The 12,075-nt window shown below is 25.2% G+C and overlaps 1 protein-coding gene across 1 annotated transcript; it reads left to right on the forward strand.

The window, feature by feature from the left end:
* The first annotated feature begins 1,405 nt into the window (after positions 1-1,405).
* On the forward strand, positions 1,406-10,408 carry LOC135929988 (uncharacterized). The gene is made up of 3 exons (XM_065466747.1): positions 1,406-1,617; positions 1,659-1,960; positions 10,054-10,408. The coding sequence occupies exons 1-3, from the start codon at positions 1,461-1,463 to the stop codon at positions 10,366-10,368; spliced, it is 774 nt and encodes a 257-aa protein (XP_065322819.1). The 5' UTR covers positions 1,406-1,460; the 3' UTR covers positions 10,369-10,408.
* Positions 10,409-12,075: the final 1,667 nt, after the last annotated feature.

Here is a 12,075-nt window from a genome sequence, read left to right on the forward strand (position 1 = left end):
TTTGTTCAAGCAATGAGGTAAATAATGGGTATAATTTATAAATATAAAGCTTAGCCATAAAAATGCTATGATAAAATTTAAAAGAATATATGTTGCGACGTATATTTCAAATATTGTTATCGGTGTGAAAAATCAGCTGAGATTTTGATAGCGTTAAATACCACACCGCTTAAAAACATCGCAGTTACTATAAATAAGGCCTAAGATTTTAAAAAAAATGTAGGAAAATATGCTTCAAACTTTCGTAGGAAAAAATATTATTACAGAAGGAAGAAATATAAAAATTAATTTAAAATTTTTTCTAAAATTTAAAAAAGAATATAAGCATTTGAAATAGAATTTTACCAACCTATATGAAATGGAATGCCACGCATCTGTCTTTGAATATATTAAAATACAACAAAAGTAAATTTTTCAAAATGATGATAGTAATTTTTTAAATATATTTCGCAATGATGTGAATATACTACTAGTTTGACGATTCATGCGTTAAAAGTGTACATACATAGTAGGAGTTAGCGGTAACCCCATTTTATGGGTTTCACATCAATGAAATAATATCAATATGAATTGATATATCATTATGCAACTAAATTATTTTGTAAAATTATAATAAGATTGAGATTCAGTGTAAAATAAAAGATATTATACTTATAATTGATATACTAAATCTGCCGGCCAAGTTTGCCAGCAATAATAATACATAGTCGATGATATCACGTTGTCCGTTTACTCTGAGATACAATTTATATACTATGATATATACTCAACAACTTTATTAATGATATTTCCACGAATTTTTTAACAACAATTTTATTAATAATATTTCCACGAATCAAAATATTAATTAAAAAATATTACAATTTTATAAGGGAAAAAATCAACTGTCTAAAAAATTACAATTACGCTTCCCTTATCTAAAAATATCTTCTTTTACAATTATAAATCACCTACTCATGCCTCAAATTTAAATTACAAGATAAAAATACATTTTTAGAAATTATAAATTATCTCATCATAATGACTTTACGATAATCAACTTTTATAAATCTAAGAATAAGATGTTAACGCGATTAAAATAAAATTTAAAAAAAATCATCATGACTTACTAAAAACAATTTTACTTAAATCTAAAAATATATAATCAACGCTTTTAAAATAAAATTAGATAAAAATCATCATTACTTAACTAAAAACAAACTTTTCAAAATCTAAAAATATAATACAATATTTTTATTCAATTACGACAGATGAAAATAATAGTTTTAAATAAAATTACATAGAAAAAGAAGACTAGAAGAAAGAATTTTTATCAGCTAATTTAATTTTGATATATGTCCATTATGAATTTTGTACGGCAGGTGATTTCCCGTCATTTTATTTTCGAATAAATTAATTTATCTAGTTTAGCCTTCAATTCAATTTTCTAATATTCATATTTTATTTAATTGTTCTATTTAATGGGTATAGACCATAGTACATTGCCAGATATGACTAGATTTGGTAAAAAAATAAATCAAGAAAGCAGACAGGATTCCATATCAAGTGGTAATATAAGTCCGCTTAGTGGTGAAATGCCATATTATTCATATTTTGCTGGAAAGCCGATTGGGAATGGTAACATCTATTTAATAGACATATAAATATATACTTTATAGACTCAAAAATGCTATGTGGGCCTGTGGTTCCTAATTCAAAGCTCATAACATATAGTAAATCCATAAATTTTCCTCATATAAAAGATATCAAAAATGAATCTCAAATGCTTTCACTTCCAGAAAAAATAACAATTGTTTCACTTGGAGTGAAAGAAAAATCTATTGATAATGATGAATACATTCAAAGATTATCTCAAATTTCATTAAACTATCCTATTTTGAAATCATTCTTGAACTATTCTAATGATAAAAAAGTCAGCAATGAAAAAATTGCATTAACCACCAAAAATCTTACAAACAGGGTAATTTAATTATTTAAAAATATTTAAATTGAATTATTTTTAAATTCTATTATTTGAATATAAATAAAAATTTTGGTAGAAATTATTATTTATTATGCTAAATAAAATAATATTAAGAATATTTTTTTTGACTAATTCTTATCAAATTATTATTATATCAAATTCTACAAAATAAAATAATGAAGTGATATATGGGTGATTCCACATCAAATCAACCAAAAAAACGAGATTTTAGGCCAACCATCTCAAAAATGAATGAAACTTAGTTATTTATGTTGTAAATGTTAATAAAATCAAAATTTTGGAGTGCTAGCTCCACCAGATCCAAAGTAATATACCTTCAAAGTCGAAAATCGTGAACAGGGTTGCCATGTCTCCCCCCATCAGTGGGAGTCTCCCACAATTTTTTAGTTTACCCACATACATCTCACTCCCACAAAACTCCTACAATTAGAAATCTCCCACAAAAAGCTCCCACAATTTTTTTTTAGCATTTTAATGTTTTTAATATATAAATAATAATTTTGAGAGACAGTATTTGATTATTATTATATTTTTAAAATAAATTTTAAATATTTATTCGAAAAATATGTCTAGTTCTTTTATTTTATTTTTCCGCTCTAAAATATATTTTTTATAAAATTCTCCAATTCGCCACTCGACATTTTCAAAATTTTTGTGTTAGAAAGAATAGAAGTTAGAACAGTATGTATAATTATTATAAATATATTTTAAATTACTTAATATATTTTATATCGTTATCTAGAATTGCAGTGCTCCACTCGACATTTTCAAAATTTTTGTGTTAGAAGAATAGAACTTTTAGAAGTGGATATTATTTTAATCTCTAATTCTTTTAAATAAAGTTAGTGGATGAATAATATTGATTAAATAATATTTTTCACTACTTACTTTTATACTATTCCATAAAGTATATGTCAAGCAAAATATTATAAATATAATTGATATATTATTCAACAATAGCTCTGTTAATTTTGGCAAAAATCAAAGTGTATTTACCGAATTGAGGCCAATAATGAATTAATACCAATTGGCTGTATATGCCATATACTGCATAATTCTTGCAAGAAGGCAATGAATGTACTCTCTGTAGATGTCGAAGTAATTGTGATGAAATGTTTTAACGAATTTAGTTCATCAACTAAAAGAGTCACTGAATTAAACGAATTGGTAGAGTGGTCTGATTTGGAATGGTGTGAGTTGTTGCGATATGTACCTATCAGGTGGTTATCATTAATACCTGCCATTGAGAGAATTTTAAAATTTTACAAACCCTTAAAGAAATACTTCTTAAATAAAGATTTTAAAAGCTGTCCTAAAATGTTGAAAATTTTTTTTGAGGATTAAATGTCAGAAGCATATTTGGGATTAGTTTCACATGTAGGAAATCTACTTCATGTAGTTAATATTCAGTTGCAATCAGAAGATTCTTTATTGATAAAGATTCACAAAATCATGCTACAGCTCTGTTCATCTCTACAGTTAAAAATAGATAATAAATTTTATGGCGCTATTGCTAAAAATATCATATTAAAATGTTCAAATATTACTATAATTAACGTATTTTTAAATGAAGCAAATATTTTTATTAAGACAATTTTGGAATATTTACAATCAAGATTTGATTTTAATAACTCTATTTACAAGTGTATAAATATTATGACCTTGGAACAGAAACCAAAAAAATTTGCGAGTATGTTTTCTCCTTACCTCATTCTAATGCCTCATCGGAGCACATTTTTAGCCTGATGAGGACTGCATGGAGAAAGGAGAGAGCTTTAACAACATTAGAGGCCTAGTTAATGGTTAAACAAAATTATAAAATGTCATGCCAGGAATTTTACAAATATCTTAATAACGATGGTAAACGTTTAGTTCCATTATTTAAATCTCAAATAAAATATAATTAACTATAACTATTTGACTTTCTATATTTTATAAAATCTTATTTATACATTTGCATAAAATCAAATAAAATTATTTTTTACATTGTAAAATTAATATTTTGAATATTTTGGCAAATCATAAAAATAAAGAAGCATTACAATCTCCTCAAACATGACAGCATATTAAATCTTATTAATAATTATCCGATAATTGTAATAATATTCTTTTGGTATTTCTGCAGCATAATTCAGTGAACCTTTATTAAATTATATTCTTCTGATTGCAACTGCATATTAACAGCATATAGTAGATATCTTATATGTAAAATTCCTAAATATACTTCTGCCATTTATTTTTGAAAATTTTTTTCAAAATATTAGGACAGCTTTTATAATCTATTTATTTTTTAAAGGTTTGTAAAATTTTAAAATTCTACCATGGCGCGTATTAGGAGGAACCTGTCAACCAACATTATGCTGACTCAATTCTGTAAATACACTCTGGTTTTTGCCAAATTCACTGAGGAATTATCAGATCAGAAAGCTGCCATGCAATTCATTGGTAATGCCAAATCTGCCATATTTACCATTATATATGGTTAGCTATGTCTTTAGATATTTCATATCTGGGGAAAAATTTTTTAATAGTTTTATTGAAATGACATTAATTTTGTTGAAATAGGGGAGGATCAAGGGAAATGTTTTGATATCTCCTTATTAGATGCCTATGTTAGAATTGCATATGTTTGCACATTTCAAATCGTCAAGATTAAGTTTCAGCAGATAGAGGAATTATTAATTACCTTCCAAAAATTAAAGATAGATAAAGTGAAACGAATGAAATGAACGAAGTGAACATAAATAGGGGTGGGTGGGGGGTGAGAAGAAGAGAAGAATGGGGCGGGAAGGGCAACGCTGGCATCCCCCTCCTTTAAGGGTCTATTGTGGCAGATATTATGCTCAAAAGTTAAGATTTTGATAAACCTATTTTGGTCTTTAGATTTCCTTTTCCAATTTGTGCTGACCCAAGGATCCTTATTAGTGGGAATATCCTTTTATACGTTATTAGAGCGAAGGATCCTTGGGTCAGCACAAATTCGAATTGACCTTTTGGATTTATATCCTAAAACATTGATGATAGCTTGCTCATTTGTGTTCTACAAAGTATACTTTTCATTTATATTAGTCGTTAAATATTATGGGGAAAGATTCTACCAACATTGTGATGTTAAGTAGCTCTCTGAATGTTGTACTGCATGATAGGTATTTACCATTTCCGCAACTGTAGTTGCATCTGTATTATTTCTTATTTTTGAAGAATATTTTTGTTTTGCAATAGATATTGATAGACTGCCCTGTACTGATTTATGCTTTGAAGATTTTTGATGCCTCGTTAAGTAGCTCTCTGAATGTTGTACTGCATGATACATATTTACCATTTCCGCAACTGTAGTTGCATCTGTGTTATTTCTTATTTTTGAAGAGTATTTTTGTTTTGCAATAGATGTTGATAGACTGCCCTGTACTGATTTATGCTTTGAAGATTTTTGATGCCTCAAAATATCATATTCCCTTCCCCCATTGTATTAACTAAATACTGTAGAACAACTTCCCCGCACTGATTATAATTATTTTTTACATTTTAAATTTAAAATTGTTTGTTTTTTTATAAAATCTTATTTAAAATATATTTTTTTACATTGTAAAATTACAATTTTTTTATAAAATTTTATTTTGTTTACATTCTTTTTTATTTAAAAAAGATCGTTGGTTATTATTTTTAAACAAAATTAATATATTATAATAAATCAATATGTTATTTTAATAATAAAGATAGTATTTAAGAAATTTTGTGTCATACTATAATTACTTATTTTGAAAAATAGTTGCGTATTTTATTTTGGAAAATAGTTACCTATTTTATTTTGAAAAAGAGTTGGATATTTTATTTTGAAAAATAGTTGGCTATTTTATTTTGAAAAATAGTTGGCTATTTTATTTTGAAAAATAATTACCTATTTTATTTTGGAAAATAGATTCAATTTTATTTTGGAAAATAGATTCAATTTTATTTTGGAAAATAGATTCAATTTTATATTTATAAAAAATAATAAGCGTTAGCAATTTTCATATTTCTCCCACAATTTTTATATTACTCCCACAAAATACCTAATTTCTCCCACAATTTGAAAATTTTGACATGGCAACCCTGATCGTGAAGTGTGTGATCTCATTAAATCTTGTTATTTTAAAAAATATTTAAGATAGAGTGACAAATTATATATCATTTTATAGCCCTTATTTTACGTTGGAAAATATAAAATAAAAAATTTTATCTTATTTCCAGTAAAAATAAAAAATTAACATTATTAGGAAGGGATTTTTTGGGGGTGTTAATATTCACTAAAAATGTTTATTACCTTTATATTAAACGATTTAATAAAAAATCTCAATAGCCATTTTTGTTTTTTTAATTTTATTTTAATTTTTACAAATAAAAAAATGTAATATAGATGACGTTATATTATTATTTTATAATATATAATTTTTAATAAAAAATATAAATATTATTGTGATTAAAATTAAAAAATCAATTGAGTATAACCAAGAATGATGTCCTGGGGCGATATGTAAGCAGGCAGCCCATACAGATATTATTTTATTGACGCTATATTGTAAAATAAACATATTTTAAAATTTTATATTCAAACTATTAAAATTTTACGCTTACTAATAGAAATTCCTACGACCATAATTTGTAGATATATCCTTTCATTGTTGTGGATATACTATCGTTATTATTTGAAAATAACGATTTTATCAGTTTATTTTATTTTTTTATTCCTATCATCTCTACCAATCAATCATCATATATTTCAAATTTTAAACATTTTTTACAACCAAATGAATTTATGATAATGTGTGATTTCTTTGAAAATTATGCATTTATAATCCAAGACACTGTTCAAGGATTCTACTGAATAATCAAGCCACTATCCATCCTTTGATAGCATATAATAATAAGGGGAATAAAGAAAACCTTAATTATATGGTAATATCAGAGTCACTTTAACATAATGTTATTGCAAACATTTATACCAGACTAAAATGATAAAATTTTTGACCAATCAATTCAGCAAAAAGTCAAACAAAATATATTACTGCTCTGACGGATCAGCTGCACAATATAAAAACAGAAATTTTTTTATAAATCTGTGTCACCCCATATAAAAAGTCCATGTGACGGCCTTGGCGGAACATTAAAAAGATTAGCAGCACGTTCAAGCCTTCAGCACATCAGTTCTGGACACATTAAAACGCCAGTTGATTTATATCAATTTGCAAAACAAAACATGTCATCAGTAAATTTTACATATATAACCAACGAACAATACAATTTACAAAAACTACGAGAAAGATTCAATTTAGCTCGTCCCATTCCAGGAACTCGGGAAATACATGCTGTATTTTCTTTGAGTTTAAGTAAACTTAAATCAAAAATTTATTTATATGCAGAGGACTTTCAAATTAACAATATCTCAAATGCCGATAATTTGTCTTTTGCCGATATTAAAGGATTCGTAACATGTGTTTATGACGATTTTTGGCGGTTAGCCACAGTACTAAAAAAGAGGGAAATTACGGAGGAGATATATATTTCCTTTTTACCCCTTGGACCATCACCATCCTTCTTTTACCCCACAAATGCGGAAAAGATATGGTTACCCATTAATCAAATAATAACAGTAGTAGCTTCTATTACAGTGACAGGACGTGCCTACAAATTATCGTCTGAAGAAATTCTATTAATAAGCACAAAATGGGATAAGATATAACAAGAGGTATTTATTTTTATATTGTTTGTGTATATAATTTTAAAATATGTTTATTTTACAATATAGCGTCCTAATAAAATCATATGTAAGGGCTGTCTGCTTACATATCGCCCCAGGACATTATTCTTGGTTATACTCAATTGATTTTTTTATTTTAATCACAATACTATTCATATTTTTATTAAAAATTATATATTATAAAATAATTTTAATATAACGCCATTTATATTGCATGTTTTTATTTATAAAAATAATAAAAAATAAAATTAAAAAAAACAAAATGGCTATCGCGATTTTTTATTAAATCGTTTAATATAAAGGTAATAAACATTTTTAGTGAATGTTAACACCCAATAAAAATCCCTTCCTAACAATGTTAATTTTTTATTTTTACCTGAAATTAGAAATTTTTTAATTTTTTTTTATATTTTCCAACGTAAAATTTCAAGGGCTATAAAATGATATATAATTTGTAACTCTATCTTAAATATTTTTTAAAATAACAAGATTTAATGAAATCACGCACTTCGCTATTTTCGACTTTGAAGGCGTATATCTTTGGATCTGGTTGAGCTAGACTCTAAATTGATTTTATTAACATTTACAACATAAATAACTAATATGCCAAGTTCCATTTAATTTTGAGGTCGGCTGAATCGCTAGTCGATTTGTCATGGAATTACCCGTATAGTAGTTTAAAATTTGGCTCATATTTGCCCCATGAATGCTATGCTTTTTTATAGCAAATGTTCTTAGGGGTTAAGAGCATATGAGCATTTATAAAAAATTTCATTCAAAATGGCATTGTATTTATAAAGCTTCAACAAGTTACCCTTATAATTAATTTATATTTAGGTTAAAAATAATTGCATGTCAAATCAATCATGATTCTCTTAACTTTCTTGGGATTTGGATAGAGATGTGTTGGAGTAAATCCATTTATTAAAAAAATTTCAATTTTTGAGTTTGTTATTAAAAAGTTATGACCTATCCGAGCAAACAATTTAGTAAGATGATTTTGCAATATATGGGAGCCCTTTGTTAAAAATATTTATGACATTATGAGCCAGCTCTCTGTAAACATTTTTCCCGTATAAATCATTCTGGTATAGCCTGATTTGCAAGTACTTTCTTTATACATAATTTGCAGGACAAAATTAATTAAGAGATCTATACAATTCTAAAATTTAACATGACTTGAGTAATTATGAAGTGAAGGTTTCAGTTAGAATTTAAAGTTGCCAATTTAAATGCATCATTTCAATTGGAAAAACAGTTTTACCTTTACCATAATTCAAATTAATAGGAAAAATAAATGAGTATATGAAATCCTTTGCCAATTTTAAAATTCATTGAGAATATAAATTATGCTCAAACATCTAATTGGTCTTATATATTTATTGGAACCTAGATCTTGGTCTCTTAATGTACTCTCTCCATGACATGAAGGAGAAAGAAATTAGTAATGTACCACCTAAAATATATTGAGTTTAATCATTTTTCCCATATGAAATCTAAGAATCACTAAAGATATCTTTAAGATTTTTTATTTAGGAAAGAAGAATAATTATGTAAATTTATAACTTGACAATGTCAATACAATCACACATAATTAAACTTAATATATGAAATAAAAATAACATCAATAAAATAATCTTTATGCAAAAGAAAGTGTGACTCATAATGAGTCTTGAAAATATAATTTTACATGAATGTAAAATTACAAATATTTGTATAATCCATGTAAACAAAATTTCAAATTATAACAACATTATTGAAAATTAAAATTTTATATAGATTAAAGTAACTATGGCGATTTGTGGATAGTTATATTGAATCTACGATTCTTCATTTCATAATTTTTGGCTGAATTACTCATTAAAAACAAGTTACAGAGTTATTATCCATAATTATGTGAGATTTTTAGGTAATTATTTATCACAAAATATATATTTTTTTTAAAAAAAAAGAATTATATTTTTAATTTATATCTTTATTATAGTCCCAAATATTAATTTTTACCTAAAATTTATTTAAAAATTTTTTAAAAAAAGGTGGATAATATTATTAAACGTTTCATAAAAATTAAGTAATTAAAAATAATAAAATTTATTATTTAAAAAACAAATTATCGAATTATTTGATTATTTTACTATATTTCGTTTCTATTCAATTCAAATTATTATGAATCGAATATTCTATTCATTTTTAAATAGGCCTACAACAAATACTAGTCAAAAGTAATAATTGATAAAAAATTACTCTGGTTTATTTAATTTATACTAAAATATAATCATTTTTTATATCAGTCTAATTAATACATTTATTATACTTTCATATAACTTCAAAGGTTGATGACTTATGTGATAGTATACAATCTCACCTTAACCAAATCGTGTCTCCTGTAATGCAAGCTCAAGCCCAATTAAATCCTAAGATAATTAACTTAAACGACTCATTATCTGTTTTAACTACCGCACTTACCACTAAAAATAAGACTTTAGATGGACTCTGCGAAACCTTTTTTAATGATTCCTCCATTTTCGATCTTTCGACCTTTGTCAAAATTCGTTCCGATATAACTCATATTACTCAAATTATGGCTGATCTGAATTCTAAACTTCCAGCTGAATTTAAATTACCAGATTTTGACGAAAACAGCTGATGTCTCATTTTATATATATTAATGATATTTAAATAGTTATATTTCAAGTGCCTAATGTGACCAATTTATTGGTATTGTTAACTTGGAAAATTTAAAAAGAAATAAAGATGATTTTTCTTGAATAGTTTTTTAAAATTAAGTTTGACATCATAATTTAAACAAAGATAATCGTTGTTTGATCTAAAGGCTAAGAATTTTCACTTGGAGGGCCAATTTAAAAATAAATATATTGTCATAAGTGGTTATTTTTTTAATCTTTATTATATTTTTGTTTATCCACAATAATTTTGTTTTGTAATAATGGCATGAGAATTTAGTTATAATGAATATAAGACTCATGGTGAGTCTTGTTATATTATTTAAAGCATTATATATCAATATTATCATCTTGATTATTATTTATTTGTATTTACCTTATAAAAGGGGAAAGATTGCCATATCATTAATTTTATTTGTGTCCTAGAAAATAAAACAAAAATAAGTGTAGAGTAGTCACTAAGAAAAGTAAATAAGGTAAAAATAATGATTGTCTTATTTATTGATATAATCGGCACAATCAATGAAGAAAGTTTATCAACATTATGCAAAGATTATTTACAAACTCTTTATACTAGTAATATGTGTTAAGTAATATTCTTTTCCCAAATCTTGCCTTCTCCCTCAACGCAGCCTGAGGATTAGTCACATCCTTGTGATATAAATGTGAGGATCAAATTCTGAAATTAACACCATTGTTTATACATTAACTGATCTTCAAACCATACCAGTATTGACTGTTATAAGCAAATAAGAAATTTTTACTTAAAAAATGAATATAATTATTTCACAATTTGGTCAAATACTTTGTGTCTTAATTGTCCTTCATATTTAAATAAAAGTAAAAAAAAATTAACCGAAAATGAGTTATCAGCAAAATTAGGAAAGTGTGAATTTTAAAGCTGGTGAAACGAGATGAGAATCAATTAACAAAACCTATACCACCATGTAGCCCATTAATTGATCATCAAACCGAATATCGACTGAATTAACCGTTAGTGGTTATAAGCAAAATAAAAAGGTTTTGGTACTTTGCCAAAACCGAAAATAAAATCATATTTTGAAACTTGATCATTATTTGGTACTTGAGCAAAATTTATGGAAGCATTAACTTTAAAATTTAAATTAATAATCGATGTATTTAGTAAATTTTATTGATTAACCCCGTTTAGTAGATAGTCTAGAGAAAACCACTTTGTTGGCAAAATAAGAAAAAAAATGAGAGGCTTTAAATATCGGAGAATGCCAATATGTAATACTTGATTAGCTAATTTGTGTTTCGAATCTAATATCAGTAGTCGTTATATAATATCGAATTTTTATTTTTCAAAAATTAATTTAAATGCAGTAAAGTCTATTTTATATTAAAATGTTATTAAATATATATCATTTTATATGACGCGTTGAATTTAAATGAAATCTATTTATTCAATATTATTTTATTCGACACTTTATCACGTAACTTAAACAATTTAGTTTTTATTTTTGTTATATTATAGGAATTAATTAATTAAAATATTATATATTTTGGTTATTGAATAGTAATATGTTTTAATTTATGTAACGCACATTCATTTAATTCTGTTTATTCAAATTATATTTTTATTTTAGTTATACTTTTATTTTATAACTTAACATTTTTAATATTATATTCTAATTTTAATTTGTAAA

Source organism: Gordionus sp. m RMFG-2023, chromosome 5 (genome assembly GCF_954871325.1).
Source record: "Gordionus sp. m RMFG-2023 chromosome 5, tfGorSpeb1-WG-v2, whole genome shotgun sequence".
NCBI classification, from domain to species: Eukaryota; Metazoa; Nematomorpha; class Gordioida; order Chordodea; family Parachordodidae; genus Gordionus; species Gordionus sp. m RMFG-2023.